The sequence below is a fragment of the Nannospalax galili genome, unplaced genomic scaffold (genome assembly GCF_000622305.1).
Source record: "Nannospalax galili isolate Female #2095 unplaced genomic scaffold, S.galili_v1.0 scaffold162, whole genome shotgun sequence".
Lineage (NCBI taxonomy): Eukaryota > Metazoa > Chordata > Mammalia > Rodentia > Spalacidae > Nannospalax > Nannospalax galili.
In genome coordinates this window covers 935,570-952,815 of record NW_008350388.1, presented here as the reverse complement: position 1 = coordinate 952,815, position 17,246 = coordinate 935,570, and the positions used below count along the sequence as shown (strand labels likewise).

The 17,246-nt window shown below is 43.0% G+C and overlaps 1 protein-coding gene across 1 annotated transcript in view; it reads right to left on the bottom strand.

The window, feature by feature from the left end:
• Positions 1-17,239, bottom strand: part of Ttc39c (tetratricopeptide repeat domain 39C) — a 109,000-nt gene extending 91,761 nt beyond the window's left edge. Inside the window, exon 1 of the mRNA XM_008847618.2 lies at positions 17,052-17,239. Within this exon, the coding sequence (XP_008845840.1) occupies positions 17,052-17,209 (158 nt within the window). The 5' untranslated portion in view covers positions 17,210-17,239. The remainder of the gene's footprint in view (positions 1-17,051) is intronic.
• Between the last annotated feature and the right edge of the window lie 7 nt (positions 17,240-17,246).

Sequence of the window (17,246 nt, the reverse complement as noted above, 5' to 3'; positions counted from 1 at the left end):
ACACACACACACACACACACACACACACACACACACACACACACAGACACTGCACATACAGCAGAAGTTCAGTTGCCCTGTCTCCACTCTCTTAAGTCTCTGGATTAACCAATATTAGAGGGAGAGAAATAGATGCCCTTCACCTATTCAATGCTCAAGGTAGTTGGCTTTTCTCCCGGGCTTATTGGTTAAGCTCCATGCTTACTCTAGAGATTATTTTTAAAGGTATTTGTGCCTATTGTCCTTGTGGTTGAAATTATATAACTCATTGTTCACTGTGCAAATTAAGATACAAATGGGTTAGCATGTAAAAAATAATTACAGGCTTTGCAAACATTTGAAAGGGGCTGATTTTCAAAGTAGTTTTGGGATTAGGTGAGAGGGCAATAGCTGGAACAGATTTGTAGAACCACTTTAAGGACTCCAATACTGAGAAACAGAAGGACGGTGACAGGTGTGGCTTTGAACAGAAAGCCAACTAGAGAAATCAACAGACTCACAGAAGAAAGGCCTTGGCCCTACATCAAAAGTCACAATAAAATGTTTAATGGCTCTTACTTCATTTTTATAATCCCATGTTTTAACTGACTTTTGAAATCCAGTCACTGTTACTAGCCCCAATCATGGTGTCAAAGAAGTTTCTAATATACTTGACTAGCTGTTTCAGGTTCTTTTCCAACACTGAGAACTACAGTTACTTCTTTCCCAAGAGAGTAAAATGACTTGTAACAACTCCAAGTTGACAGCAATTGGGTAAAGAAACTACAACATGACTTAGCCCTTCACACTGCTCCACTTCCTATGTTCCTTTTCTTTCTCTGAAGGGCAGCACCCATCTAGATGGTGACCCAGATCCTCAACTCTTCTTCCTGCCTTAACAACCTCAAATCAAATCAAAAGGAAAGAGGAGGCCTTGCTGATCCACTTCCTGAAGCCTTTCCTGTACCTCCCTTGTCCTCGTCAGCCCTTACCTGGGCTATGTCAACTACCTTCCAACTTGTTTTCTTATCTCCAGACTTCCCATGTGCACTGCCACTAGAATTAGCTTTCTAAAACAAAAATCTTACAACTTAAACTGGCCTTCTACTAAAAACCATCAAAGCTCCCCACTGCCCAAGAGGAAAGGCTACAAGTGGTGGCTCTGCGTCTAATAGGATCTCACCTAATTTGCATGCATCATCTTCCTTAGTTCCTTTCAATACATGTGTCCATGGAGCCATACAGCTGCTTGACCCTGAACACAACATATGCCTAGGCCAAGGCTATTACATCTGCGGCTGCACCTCTCTGTTCCTTCTTTACCCAGTCTTTCAGCAACAACTCCACAGCACCTCAGTTCCCACAGCCCTGAGTTCAAATCCCGCCTGAGTGAATTCTTCTGAGCCTCAGCTTCTTTTCTGTTGACTAGGGAGAAATGACAATACACATCTCACATCTTTATAAGGAAGGTTGAATGTAATGCACAGCAAGGAGGTCCATCAAAATGTCACATATCCCTGTTGTTTTGAACTAAATTGTGCCCCACAACCTCCACAACCCCAGCCAAAAAAGTAATAGATTGAAGTCCTAATCCCCAATGTGACTGTATCTGAAGACAGAGCTTTCAGGAAGCAATTGAGGTTAGATGAAGTCACAGGAACAGAGTCCTAAACCGAGAGCCCTGTTTTTTTAACAGGAAGAGAGAAACTGCTCTGTCATACCCTCACTCTTTCCTGTGCATCCTGGTGCTCGGAGAAAAGGTCACATAAGGATGCAATGAGAAGGTGGTCACCAGCAAGCCAGGATGACAGCTGTCACCGATTCTGACCAGGCTGGCTCCCTGATCTCAGACTTCCAGGAGAAATAAACCTGCTATCAAAGCCAAGTCTTAAACATCTTGTTATGGCAACTCAAGCTGACCAATACAGTCAATATTACTTCTCATGATGTGACTCCATTTAAAGTAGATGTTGTATGAATCTTCTGGGCCTCTGAGGGCAAAGAATGAGTCCTATTCACTTATGTTTCCTACTAGAACCTGCCATGGTGATCTAACACAATAGCCATCAATAAATGCTCATTTATAAGTGGGAAAAATATTGAAATTTCAATTTTAAAGACTACCCTTCTATAGAATCAGGTTTTGAATTATAAGAGAAAAATGTACTTAGATGTTCTTTTGACTGTTTCAGGAACAGAGCATATAACATAGAAGTGTCATTTTGGGTGTTGTGATTTTACTGACCCCAGGTTGATGACCCACATGCAGGGAAGTCTCTAAAAAACTATGCAGCCTGAAGAATGAAAAGAGCTAAATGTCTTCTCTTTTGACCTAATCATGGTATGTGCCCACAGAAACATAAAATACTACAGTCACTTTATGACCTCAAAGCACTGAGTTTGTAATAGCAGCCTTATAGCCAACCACACTAACTTTACTCCCACTTTACATTTGTAATGAATTTTATAGCTCATGAGTGATAATACTCTTTAAATTTTGGATAAGGTATAAAGATAAAATATTTTATAACCTTAACATAATATATATATATATATATATATATATGACTTTAAATGATTGAGAGTATCAACTTGTACTTTTACTTAATGATCCTGGTTAGTTTAAACACTATTCACTATTTCCCCAGATGAATTTCCTATTACAAAAAAAAAATCCATGCATCTAAAAATGGAAAATGCATGGCACATACAACAGGATTCATGTCTAAAGCACACATCATTTACTGAGCACCTACTGCACACTCAACATTAGACAACATTCAGTGTGAGCAGAATAATCAAGGTTGTTGAATCTCAAGGATAGTGGCGGGAGGTGGATATCATGTATGAGATAACAGACAATCCTTGCTTCTCATCCATCCTAGTTTCCTTTCCTGTTGCTGTGATAAAATACCCTCACAAAGCAACTTAAGGGAGAGAGGGCATGATTGGCTCATGATTCCAGGTTATAGCTCATCACTTGGGAAGCCAAGGCAGCAGGGACTTCAGCAAGTAGTCACATCACACCCACGGTCAAGAGCAGTTAAGAATGAATGAATGCGTGTATACTTGTAGTCTCATGCAGGATCCCCAGCCTCGGGAATGGTCCCAGCCATCGTGGGTGGGTCTTCCCACCACAATTAATGTAATCAAGATAATCCTCCACAGACATGCCCATAGCCAACTTGATCTAGACCATCCTTCGCTGACACTCTCTTCCCAGGTGACACTAGACTGTTCCAAGATAACAACTGAAATTAACTATTACAATGTGATAGTATGGGGTTCTAAAAAGAATCATAGAGGCTTTAAAAACATGCAATTTATCTTAATAAATGGAAAAATTATCATTGTTCTGCTTTCAAAAAATCGGTAAAACACTAATAAACCTACAACTAGAATAATATACAAATGAAAGAGAATGAAAGCTTTTCATCCAAGATAAGGAAAAAGATAAGGATGCCTCCTTTTGTAGGGATGACTTTCTGAGACACTAACAGCTTGTTTGCAATATAAACAATCTTGGGTTACTCTGGTAAGGTAAACATAGAGCTTTAATTCCTCATGACCCATCCTTGCCCCTGACCCAGAATAATGTCTGCATGTGTTGTGAAAATACAAAGCACTTAAAGCAGCAAATATTCATTGGAAGCTACAAATTATCCCATTTGTATTGCAAATAACAGGTGGGACCTATGACACCTGTTTGTGGTTCTGTGTGCTGTTCTGGGTCAGTAGGGGGTCAGGAAGGGAAAATCCTTCCTCTTTTCCTTATTATGCTAGATGTACCTACCATTTTTAAAAGAGACAGTGCAAGGCCTTGTTCAAGGGAAGTTCTAAGAGAAATCTGAAGGAACAGCTTCTCAGAACAGATCTTGGTTCTAACCAATGCCTAAGAGTCAGGCTGTCTTTTTGGCACTGTTGTGGTGCGGCATCTCTCACCACATCCTTTCACATTAGTCAACACAGTATTAGAAGCACAAAGCCAGAAGAAATAGGAAAAAAAAAAAAAGTATTGTTGTAGAGATTAAATAGTCAATTGCATTTACTTTCCCTAACATGATTAATGTGTATCAAATACCTTTGGGATTTATCAGCATTAGTTCCTGGTTTTGCTCTACCTTAAGTCCTACAAATAGATAATCAATTCAATCATCTTTATTCTATACTATTAGCACTTGGGGATAGCACTGACAAGCTGCTACAAAGATGGTATTCAAACCACATTATCAACTGAGCAAGAAGTCTTCCAAACCCATCTCTCAACTAGAACTCTTTAAAAAGTAAAAGATTGGATCAAGATATTTTTATTTAACATTATTTTTAGCTTTAAGATAAAAATGGTTCCTTTATTATATGCAGGAATAATTTATAATTTGCATTAATACTTTTATAATTAAAAATATCTATGTATGCTAGCAGTCCAAACACTGATTTGTTTTAAATACTCATTTAGAGCTTTTGGAGATTTCTCTCTTTCAATTCAAAGGCATTTCAAAGTGAAGTTAGACACTCCGCATGATAAAATTTTAGTTAATTAGTTCCTTATGACCGGGGCTGAACTTCATAGGTGTTTGTCTCTCACTAAGTCATCTACATTTCCCTTGCACAGTCAGTGGAGCTTGGGTCATGAAATTTTCATTTGGGCTTACTTCATTATTCTGAAGCATCCTTAACTGCAATTTCTTAGACTTTAATAGTTCTTTGATGAGCTATTGTTTTTTTACAACTCAATATTCCTCAAGAAAAAAACAAACAAAAAACAAACAAATAAAAAAAACCTTCCAGTTTCATTATCCTCAATAAGTCTCTCTCAAAAGCTCAGTCCAGGTCCAAGATGTCGTCAAGGCTGTGCAATGCACCAAGCATCCTCTCCTTTCTCCAGACCCTGAACCTCTAAGTCATCTGTCACTGCACTCTCAGTATGTGGCTAAATCCTTGAGCTGGCCACTTCCTGCTCCCACAGGCCTTTTTCTCACTTTATAATTTTATTCATTTTTCTGTGTTATTTCAAGGGGAGTCATTTCTAGCTCACTCTGTAATTTTCATAACTCAAAACTAATGATGGAATCATCAATCATCAATGCTGAAATAACCAAAATAAATTTGGATTCACCAACGTGGTTGACAGCTGAAGCAAATGGCATTTCAGATGTAAATAAAACTCTTTCCAAGCGATTAAATTGATGTGAAACTGGCTATAATGTGAAACCCAATTACTCCAACAAACGCAGGTCTCCAAACAGCCCCATTCTAGCCTGGGGATTTCAGGAGTCCTGTCCCACCAGCAAGGAGCTGATAAATTTGGGCCCCTTCTGAGTCAACCCCTCCTGTTTTGGCTTTAACTAAAAGAGGTGAGCATGATTTGCAAGACAGGAAAGTATCAAGTTCTTTCTTGTTCCAGAGATTCCCTTGACAATGCATAACTTGAGATTTTGCAATTCACTGCTCAAAATGAGGGAAGAAAAAAAAATTACTCAAAGCTTTGATGGTGACTCATCCTATTGGGAGCAATCCTAAAGCAGCCACATAGCACGGATTTTGGTTTAATCCAATTGTTTTTTAATGAATCTCTATCATTTACCTAATTCAACTAGAATCTGGATACAAAATACCATTCCTATCCCCTCTGCTCTTTAGAATAGTACCAAGAAGCTTTACTCCTGATGAAATGAAATGACAGGAGTTTATGAATCTGTTCCTCCTTGATGGCTATTTTATGGATGAATAATTTAAATGAAGTAAACCCCAGGGGAGCCTGCCAGAGAGATGAGGCAAGACAGTACAATTCCAAAGCAGAGACAGCTGTCTATACAAGACAACTGACGTGATTTAAACAGCAAGTTACACTCACCTGGGAGGGAGAAGCATTAGCTTCAGATGCGGATTTTTCTAGAAAAGCCCCACCCAGCAAGAAATATTATGGTGCATGTAAGAGTAGGCTGAGCTAACATGCAGTTGCTGTCATGACTGAGGGTGAGCCTGGAGAAAACACTCTGTCCACATGTACAAAGGGGTTCTATCACCTCTACTCGTTGTCTATAATTCCTCCATCCTGAATTCGTAGTAGAGGCAATGGCTTCAGTAGTTCTTGGTTGGAGGAGGGAATTCAAAGTGCAAGCTATGTCTGCTGAGATACTTGGTCAGCATGCAAGCCATGTTCTAACAACGGGACTTAATTACTCCGACACCACTCTGACCCATGCCAAAAATACCATGCTCCTCATTTCCTTCACTTAAACAGGATTGTACCTCAGCCTGGACTCTCCCTCAATTAGGGTCACCCCTTTTCCCTTAACATAGACAACAATTTGTTATAACTTCCTTTATGGTAAAGTGCATGGCCCTTTCATTTCTCTACCTCTAAGCAAAGGCCTCTCATCGTCTCTTAAATCCAAAGTGATTCATTCCATACAGGAACCAGCATCTAACTACATTTTCTCTTCTGGTGAAGGCATGTTGAACACCTGCATTTAAGAATATATGTAACAAAATGTAGAGAATAAGAGACTGAAGAGTATGTGTCCTTGGATATAACTCCTATAATAAACCTCACCCACCCAGGGCTCAGGGACCATTGCAGAAGACGGCAGAAAGATTGTAAGAGCCAGGGGTGGGGGATGACCACAGGAAATAGAGTTTTTCAAACTTCTGGGAACTTGCTCATATGAACGTACAGCAATGGTGACAGCATGACAAGACCCATGCAAACTCAAACCAGACAAGAGCACATCACAGAACTGGGGAATCGGGCAGGAAGTCCAATCTTAGCTAAGGAACTATCATCAGCTGATCACTGCTGGGTAAGAGAGAGTTGATTTTCTTTAAGTAGATAGGCTGATCAGGCTCCAGTGACCAGGTTTCAGTTGACACCGAGGGACATCTGGGTACACAAACTTGATAGGCCTTAACATATGATAGAATGCATGAAATTCAGTGGGGGGGGGACATGAGTGGTGCAGATAGGGGACAGGGGTTAAATATGATTAAGATGTATGAAATGCATAAAAATTCAATAAAATATATATTGAAAAAAAAGAATATTTATAATTTGAAGAGAGGGTCTAAATATGATTAAGATGTATGAAATGCATAAAAATTCAATAAAATATATATTGAAAAAAAGAATATTTATAATTTGAATTATGAATCTCCTTTGGACTTCTTTATATTATTTGGGCATCGTGTTAATTTTTAGGCACTATATATCTGGGGTAAATATTTCATTGTCGAATTTCATTTTAGGACCATAAACAGGGAGCTACAAAATGTCTATCATCAAAACAGGACAGCAGGTCTGATAGCGTCTAGAGTCACAGCTCTAGAAAGCACCATCCCAACACTAGGTTCTTCAAGAAGCCAGTTCTTCCTGAAACTCAGGACAGTGCTTTTGGAGTCTGGGAGTCACACGTCCACCTTCTCTTCCCAGGTAAGCAAAGCATCCTGGAACATGTTGTACTCCACCCAGGGCAAGTCTGAGCCCTGAAAACAGCTAGATGAAAGACATGAAATCCCAACACCTAGCTACCACAGCCCAGCTCATTCAGAGAGCTATGTCCCTAGAGTTACACCTGCCTAGGCCAGGCACAGGTGACACTCATGGCCTCTTTAGAAGCAGATCAGGTTCATGGGAAATGGAGCCTCATTATAGGCTTAGGGTTTCCCATGATGGACCAGTCCAGGCTTAGATGTGTCATCAGCAGCTTTGCTTCCCTTGGCCCTACTCAGTCTGGGGCAGGCTGGGCTGCACCAGGAGAACAGTGACGGACAGTTTCAGACAGAAGTTCTGCTCTCTGCTTGTGAGAAGTGGAATTTCAAGTTTAGGGCCTCTGTGGAGCACTTAAGGGTCAGGAGACATGCCTACAGGCACCTGAGGAATATGAGGCTTTCTGGGCTCCTGGAGGTACTGTTCCCTGGCAGTAAAGAGAAGTTGTTCTGCATGGATTAATTTATTTATTTTCGTTTTTATTTATTATTTGTGTGTATGTTTGATGGGGGAAGGCATACATGCCACTGTGTGTGTGTGGAGGTCAGAGGACAATTCTGTGGAGTCAGTTCTCCCCTTCTACCTTTACATGGGGTTCCAGGCATCAAACTCAGGTTGTCAGGCTTGCATGGTAAGTGCCTTCACCCTGAGCCCTCATTGACCTTTGTCTGCTTTTATTTTTTCTCAGCTTTAATCATTTATTCCATAGGTAAAAACATGTATCCAGTGATCCATCCATGACAACTTTGAGTGAGGGGCTACGTTATCTTTATCTCAGTGTCTGTGGTTCTTTGCATGTCAGAAAGGCACAGTGTTTCCTGGAATGAATGAGCAATCTGGTTGCCCGAGGCTGGCAGGATGCCCTGCCCTCCTCCTGTAGAGGTAGAATGTGGCTGTGACTGGCCTCCTCTTGTCTCAGTTGTGTTCCCTGCATGGAGACTCTGGTCCCATTGCATGAACTCTGAAGATAAGGCCTGTGCAGAACACCCCAGCCAAGATGTGGGCTGCTTAAAGAAGCCTTAGGTAGGGGGCCAGGAAAAAGCCTGAGGAAAACAGGCTGCTGGGAACAGAAATTTGCCAGAGGACTGAGAAGTTGCTGGGTGATGCTTTTAATGCATCTTGGACCTCAGAACACTCCAGCAACCTCAGAAGCATATACATAGGAACCCTCTCAGATTTCAGCCCTTTCTTACAGTCAGGAGACAAGGATTTCAATGCAGCACAGTGCTAGATAAAGGTAAAGACAAGAGAGCGAGACAGATTAGCTTACCAGCCATCAAGCCTGACAACCTGAGTTCAATCCCAGGGACCACATGGTAGAAAAAAAAGAACCAATTCCCACAAGTTGTTCTCTGACCTCCACATGTACACTATGCCATGAATGTGCCTCCTTCCCCCAAAATAAACAAATAAATGTAATAAATTTTTAACTATAAGATTTTTATACATTGTATATTTTTATATAAGGATGGTTGCCTTCAGAAGCACAGGGGAGTCCATAGCCTGTTAGAATCTGAGCTTTCATACAAGAAGAAAAGCTCGTCTCTGCCTTCAAGTCCATGTCAGAAGTCGGGACTTGCTCTCCTTATACAGAAAAGTTATGAATCACTTTACACAAAAATAGGCCATCAGAACTAGCTGCTCAAAAATCAGAGTGCATTTTCCCCATAGTTTAGCACACAAAGGCCCATTCAATGTCAACTAGACCCACACTAAAGAATGAGTTGTCTACTCATGAATTTAGGGTCCTGGAAACAAGGGTAAGTGCTCCAAGGGGTATAGTTGTCCCCCCTTCTCTGTGGGAGATATGTTTCAAGATCCAGAGTGGATCCCTGAACCACAAAATAGCATTTAATCTTATGTATTTCTTCCTTCACACATTACATATATGATGAAACAATGTATAACTTAGGCACAGAGATTAACAACAATAAAATAGAACAATTATAACAATATGTTGTAATTAGTTATTTAATGAATTGGCCAAGTGTGGGGATACACATTTGCAGCCCCAGCACTTGAAGACTAAGATAGGAGTTTGAAGCTGGCCTATGCTACATAGACAGGCTCTGTCTCAAAATATTAAAATGAAATTAAGTAAAATGTATGAATTGTTTTTAATTTCCAGAACATTCCACTTAGTATTTTCAAACCACGGTTAGTGATTGTGTAGGACTGAAACCATGAAAAGTGAAACACATGAGAAACAAAGCAAAGGCTAGTCCTCCTGACCCTGCACTATCCCCTCTCACAGTGCTGAACACGCACCAGGCAGAGTTTTGAAACTGTGGTAAATTCATCTCAGTTACACAGACATCGGTTTTGTGTTCTTTATACTTTGCTCCCCATGAGTTCTTAGTACCAGCCTCTTCAAAGTCTCACCACTGTTGCTAAGTAGGAGGGTTACCCTGGTAAAGAAGATTGGGTGCAAAAATGGTATTTTAAGAACTCAACCAGCCTGTGAAAGGTAAAAACTCATCAAATAACAGGATGTGTTTGGGAATTTACAAGTGGTTTCATGTAACCAGAACAGCAGAGGGGCTGGAGAGATGGCGTGGTGTTAAGAGCACGTGCTGCTCTTGCAGAGGACCTGACTTTGGTTCCCAGCACACATCTGGTGGCTCACAACCACCTGTAAGTCTAGTTGTAGGGGGTCCAATCCTTCTTCTGGACCTCATGGGCACCTGCACTCTCATGTGCACATATACAAAGACACATATACATACAATTTAAAATAAAGCTTAAAAAATTGGATGGAAAGGGGTCCGTGCTCCAGTCTTCTCTCCCCGTGTTTTCTTAGCGTAGTCAAAACTTCATTACACTTCATACAGTTCTCGCAACTACCCTAGGGGAAGAAGGACAGCTCACCGAACTAGCTGTTAACACAGTAGAAGTGACTCAGAGCACACCAGCTCTTTGATTTACACCCTGAACTATGAATAGGCATAAGTGTGTACATGCATGTATGCATGCGTGTGTGTCTGTGTGTGATACATCTTTGACACATTTACACGCCATGACTTAAGGTTTTGGGGGTTTTTTTCCTCTGATAATTTCCTCAAAGCCCTCCCCATTATTACACGGGCAACTGATTTTTAAAAAGAATCCCAGTTCTGGGGACTTTTCACGCAGTGCAACGGTTGAAGGGAACAAAAGATGAGCCTTTATACAAACCTACCACTGCGGAGAGGAGGAAGGAAGAGTCAACGGATGAGCTTCCTGTCTTCCCTCCAGTTCCCTCAAACCATTTCCGCTTTTCACTCCTTCTCCTTTTCTTATATTTCTGCATTTGTGGATTTCCCACAGACTCCAGCAGCAGGGCCAAACCACACTGCTGCCTGTGAGCAGCCAAAACGCCTGAAGGACACTAGCGGCCCCACAGAGCTTCCTGTCCTCCCAAACAGCTGACGTGAGTTGGGGCAGGGAGGAAGTTCAGATGCTACTGGCTCCACGCCTTTTTCTTTGAGCTTTTCCAGGAAGGTTCATAGTTTGAACCAGGGGCCAGGGTTGCAAAAGGCTGGCTTTATGGTCTCTGTCACAATCATGTATTTCTGCAGTGGTAGTGCACAAGAGGCCACAGACCACAAATAACCAAATGAGTGTGGCTATGTCCTAATAAAGCTTTATTTGCAAAGGCAGGTAGCAGGATGGATGTGGTCCACAGGGGATAGTTTCGAACTCCCGAATAATACTGAACCATCTCTGTAGTCAGCATATTCTCAAAATACAGCCACACAGTATAAAGCGCTATGGAATTTGCCTAAACTGTGCTGAGCAATTTAGGATCCAAATTTGTGAGTATGCACGCATGCGTGCACACACACATACACACACTATTCACCATGAATTTTTCTACTTTTAATTTTTGTAACACATTCTTGCCATTTTATAATTGAAAATGGAAAAAAAATGAATCCATGATCTCACCTATGCATTCTCTATCAAATCTGTATTTATTTATTCATATTTATCCTCAGTGAACGTTTAATAATAACCAAGATACAATTTACTTACAGTGCCTGGGATTGAACTTGGGTTAATACACACTCAGTACATTCTCTAATATGTTTATTTTTCATTGTCAATGACAAATATCACTTTTCAATAATATCCAGAGCTCCAAATTGGTAGTAGTGCTCCCATAGTAAGAGCTATAGCTGTTTTGAGGTAAAAAAAAAAGATGCCAAGAGAGGGTGGGGTGTATCTCAGTTGGTAAAATGCTTGCCTAGCATGCATGAGGCCCTTTGAGTTTCTAGTCTCAGTTACCAGCACCACATAAACTGGGCATGGTGGCAGATGCCTGTAATCGCAGCACTCAGGAGGTAGAGCTGAGAAGCCCAGAAATTCAAGGTCATCCTTGACTAAATAGCCAGTTAAGGCTACATGAACACATGCCTCAAAAAAAAAAAGATACTAAGAGATGCCAAGGACGGTTCCCATAGGGGGAGGGAAGAGGCTAAATGTCAGGTCTGTGGAACAAGACACTACAAAGCTCATTCGCACCAGCAGCTCCAGCTTCCCTGGTCTTTTTCAGACCTTCATGTGCTTCTCCTCCCCTACCAGCTCTCTGATTAAAAATACCTTCAAGTCAAAATGGAAAAACAAAAACAAAAACAAAACTTGCAACAGTAGGACCCAGAAACCCCAAGGAGCCAAGGCAACCATCACTGACAAGGCAAGTTGATGCCTAACAGCCAGATAACCTAACAAAAAGCATCGACTCACAGGCAACATGGACCAACCAGAGAAGAGAGGAAAATAAGGAGAGACGAGCCATCCAATGCGACATGGCTGCTGCCAGTAGACTGCTCTCTCATGCCAGCCCTACATGGGTTTCCACTGACTCCTCTCCCAGACTAGGCTTGAACCTCACCATCTCTTGCATCTTTATTTTCTTCTTCCCCTGCCTTTCCCAGTTCCTCTCCTTCAACTGACTCACTTCTGCCTCATCAGAAAGGTCAGGTATTCTCTTCTAGCGAATGTCCTCTGGCTGGGCTAGACACTGCTTATCTCTGTCCCTATAAACTAGAGACCTGTGAATGCATTTCTAGTTTCCCTGCTGGGCCATTCTTACCTACAGTATACCACTGGAAAGTCTAGACTCTCTTGTATACCTCACCTAGTGTGTCTTATCATCAGCCCAAAACTTTGAGCATGTATCACACAAGCCAACACCAACTCAGTATATGACATGCAAACATGTGTGCATGTGTGATTCAGGACTACTGGAGCTCCAAGACCAGAAATCAGATCCCAGAAAGTAGATATCATGAATTTACAAACAAGGCCTTGGGCTCAAAGCAGAAAAGCCTTGAGGCATTAGCCAGTCAGCTTTTTGTTACTATGACAAAATACCTGATGTAGGCTACTTATGAAGAAAGAAACTTCCCTTAAGCTCAGTGTTCTAGAGCTTCAAAGTCAAAGATCAACTGACACCAATGGTAAGAGAGGCAGACAGCAGCATGTGGTGGTAGGAGCTTATACAGAAGTCACACCTCAGGACTGGCAAGAAAGTACAGGGTAGCCCAGGCTTACTCTTTTTGTAACCATCTTCTAAGAACTACCAAGGAGTCTCATGAGAAATAACCTCATGCCTCCACTGACATAAGAACTGAGCTCTCACTAGGTCCCTCCTCCTGCAGGGTGCCCACTTTCAACAGTGCCAAGACTTCAGCCATCTCCTAAAGATCTCTAACCATCTCCTGAAGGTTCTACCCTTCCAAGTCTCAAGTCTCTAACCACAATGGGCTAGAGGGACAGAAGCCGTATTCATACCACAGCAGAAATCTGTCCTGGTCTCTGGGGAAACATCTCAAGTGCCTGTCAGTGGCTGAGCACCAACAACAGACAGCTTGTCACTACATCAGCACTATCACTATGTGACAAGTGGCATCTCTGTAACTTCCAACCAGGGACTTGCTGACTATCTCAAAAGAAGCTCTCTACTGTGCAGATATTTCCAATTCCTACAGGGGTAACATCTGGATCACACTATTTAGACCGCCTATCAATTCACAATGGCTTTCATTGTAAGCAGTTTCTACAAAGTTACCATTTCTCATTCTGTAGCTATTGATGAAGCATCTCATCTCAGTGTGTGGCATGAGAAAATGACCTTGTTGCTTTAAAAATGTTACTGTTATGCTAGATATAAAATGTTTCTTTGTTCAACTGAAGGAAACCACTTACCAGCAAGCAGAGAGTGGGCTACTGTTACAGATCTCTGGAGGCAGAGGCAAGTGGATCTCTGAGAGTTCGAGGCCAGCCTGGTCTCCATAGCGAATCCAGTCCAGCTAGGGCTATAGGGAGACTCTGTCTCAAAAAGACCAAAACCAAAAAAGGAAGCAGAGCTGGGCATCTGATTCTCCCCCTATTGAGATGGCTCAGTGGGTAAAGGCTCTTGCCTACAAGCCTGATGACCTAAATCCAATCCTCTGGTCCCACATGGTGGAAGGAGAGAAGCAATCTGGCATACATGTTCTCTGACCTCCACATGTGCCATGGCATACATGCACACACACACAATAAATACATGTAATAAAAAAAATTTTAGGGGCTGAAGAGGTCGTTCTGTGGTTAAGAGCACCAGCGACTCTTACAGAGGCCCCGGGTTCAGTTCCCAGCACCCACATGGTAGCTAACCATCTGTAACTCCAGTTCCAGGGGATCTGACACCCTATTTGGCCTCTGTGGGCATTGCAATGATATGGGTACATTAACATTCATTCAGGCAAAACACTCAAATACATAAAAAATAAGTAACTAAAAAATGTTTAGATGTAAGAGCTAACCACAGGTGTGGGATTTTGCCTTGTGCTAAATCTATGCATAAGTATGAAACCCAAGGCTAGTGATGGAGGCAACTGGTACCAAGATCACTGGCTTTCACTGGGTACTTACATTGTGCCAGATTCCTTTGATTCCTGTTAATACTGGGAGATTTCTCACGTATCTCAGGCTGGTTTTACATTCACTACATAGCCAAAGATAACCTTAAACTTCTGATCCTCCTGCCTCCACCTGCAGAGTGCTGGGACTGCAGGCTTGTACCACCATGCCCAGTTTACTAGGTACTAGGGATTGAACCCAAGGCTTCATGTACATTAGGCAGATACTCTATCAACTGAGCTACAACCCCAACTCTCTTCCCAATATTTTTAACTAGTACACAGGGTGGGCACTATTACCATTACTGCTAGCCTTACTTTATAGGCAAGGAAACAGGTTTGGAGAAACCAAAAAAGTCAGCATCTATGCAAGGGGCAGAGCTATGACTAGAACCCTGGTTGCTGGGTGCCAGTTCCTGACCATCTCTCTATGCAACTGTGCTCCCCAAAACACAGATGAAAAGCAGCACATGTTGGAAATGGGAGGAATGCAGCGACTTTTCACATCCCAAACAAAGCAGATGGAGCAGGGAAAGCTGATAGGATAATGCTGTCAGTCATCCTGTGCTCTCTCCCTCCATCCCTGTAAAAGCCTTGTTAACAATGCCAGAAAATAAGGTTATAGGGCAGATTGCAAGTGTCTAACAAATTCAGTGAGGGAGGCAGATCAGAGCCACAACCTTGGGTCCAGCTCCATGCCAAACACGAGTCTCAGTACCTTGTTGTCATGAGGACAGTGAGGTATGACAGAATGTGTCTGGCACTTGTGCTTAGCAGAAAACAGGTATTACAATACTGTTTTCTTCCTTATTCTCAGTTCCCATTTGGAAACAAGGAGACAGCTCCTAGCTACACAGTGTAGATCCTGCCTAGTCCCCCTCCCCCACAGAAAAATACTATGGGAGACACCTCTGTGTTACCGGAGAGCGAGCATTTCATCTGCCCTCTATCGGCAGTGCTTGAAACAGGCTAGAAACAGCAAGTTTTCTGCTTTCAGTGTGACAGCAACAATAGCAGCAGGTACTATTTAAGTACTCTAAGGCAGTGCAGAGACCATTTAAATAAGCACTGCAGATTACAAAGTGAGAATTGACATATGCAAGGACTCCAACCAACTTCAGAGCAAACCTCACTCTGAAGACTTTCTCCATCCCTGCCCCCACAGAACACCAACTGTAGCCTCAAAAAGGAAGAGTGGAGACTTTTTTCACGAGATACACTTTTAGAGTATTTGAATACTATAAAAGAGCCAAGGAAGATGTTGCATGCCTGTAACCCCCACATCTGGGAGGGTGGAGACAGCTACATAGCGAGATCAAGGACAGCCAGATCTACACACAACCCTACACCAAAAAACAAAACAACAACAAAAAAACCCTGCAAAATAAATGATAAAATGGAAGTAGTCATTTTTTTTAATCCTCCATCAGTAATCTTTGATGAAATTCAGCTTAAAGTCAGACTTTTTAAAAACAGACATTCTGAATAAGTTAGGACATCTAGATTTTCAAAGGGGTGGAAGGAAGCTGACTTAAACATAAAATGGCTTTACAGCCAGGTGTGTGGTAGTGCAAGACTGCAATCCCAGCACTGAGGAGGCTGAGGCAAGAGTTTCAAGAGTTCAAAGCTAGCCTGGGCTACACAGCCGAGACCACGTCTCAGAAACAAAACAGCAAAATAAACCAGTTTTGTGTTCAGAGCGCAGCAGCTTGGCTGGGTGGAAACTACCATTCTTTGAGGTCTAAACATTTCGAGTCTCATTCGCTTACACACTCGGACTGCATCGTAGTTCGCTCATTTCAACCAAACTACGGGGTTCCGGAAAGTATGAAACATACGCCCCCTAAAACGTTCAAAAAAGCTGCTAGGCAACATCCTTACAGCTTGTCCACGTTCAAAGGGCAAATCACAAACTTGCGTTTCAAAGCAGAACACCAAGGCTTTGGTCCCCAATGAAATGAAGGTTCCGCCCACAGCCACAAGAAAGCTACCAGGCTTCGGTTTTACGTTTTTTTAAACGCCAAACAAAAATTAACGGAACACGCGCGTTTTCCTTCCACTCTTCCATAATTTTAAAACTCCCTCCATTTTCTTCTTCCTTTACGCTAGAGAAATATTTAGTAAAACCTCTCTCTTGATAGACCAGAAACTCATTTCCAGGACTGTGTTTAGTTAGAAGGCGGAGAGATGAACGAGCAGAGTTTGGGTTGAAATGTTTAAATTCCTGCACGCAGTGACAATTACGAATATCTGTCTTGAAACAACAAAAGCTCCAGGAAGGCCGTGGATGCGAAGGAGCAAGGGTCACAAAGGCTGCGGGAGCAGCACGGGAGTCAGAGTCCCAACCCAGCCGGTGCCGGGCTCGCGGCTACCTCCAGTGCATCCGGCTCCAAAGCCAACCGGCGAGGGGGACAGGGCGACCGCTGCGAGCGCCGCAGAGAAGCCCCGGGCACAGCAGAGAGCGCGCAAAGTGAGCGGGGACTGGGGGACCCGCGGAGGGAAGGGGCAGGGGGGAGGGGGTTCGGGAGGACCAGGCCCAGACTCGGGGCACCGGCTGCAGATCCGGCTCCAGTAGGCGACCCGGGAAGTCGGGCTCAGGGACAGAGGGGAGGAGGAGGGGGGCTGCTGGGGATCCCGCAGGTCGGTGCGCGCAGCCGGGGCAGGGGATCAGGGCTGGGGATCCGGAGAGCGGTTGTCACCTGTATTGTTTGAAAAGCTGATCCGACTCCCTGAAGCCGTTGTTGAGCAGCATGTTGATGCCAGCCAGGGCCAGCTCCGCGTCCTGCAGGGGTGCAGCCTCCGCGTCCGGGTCGCCGTCGTCCCGCCGCCGCGGCCGCTGCTGCTCGGAGCCCGCCATGCACGCGCGAGGCCCCGCGCTGGGCCGAGCCGAGGTC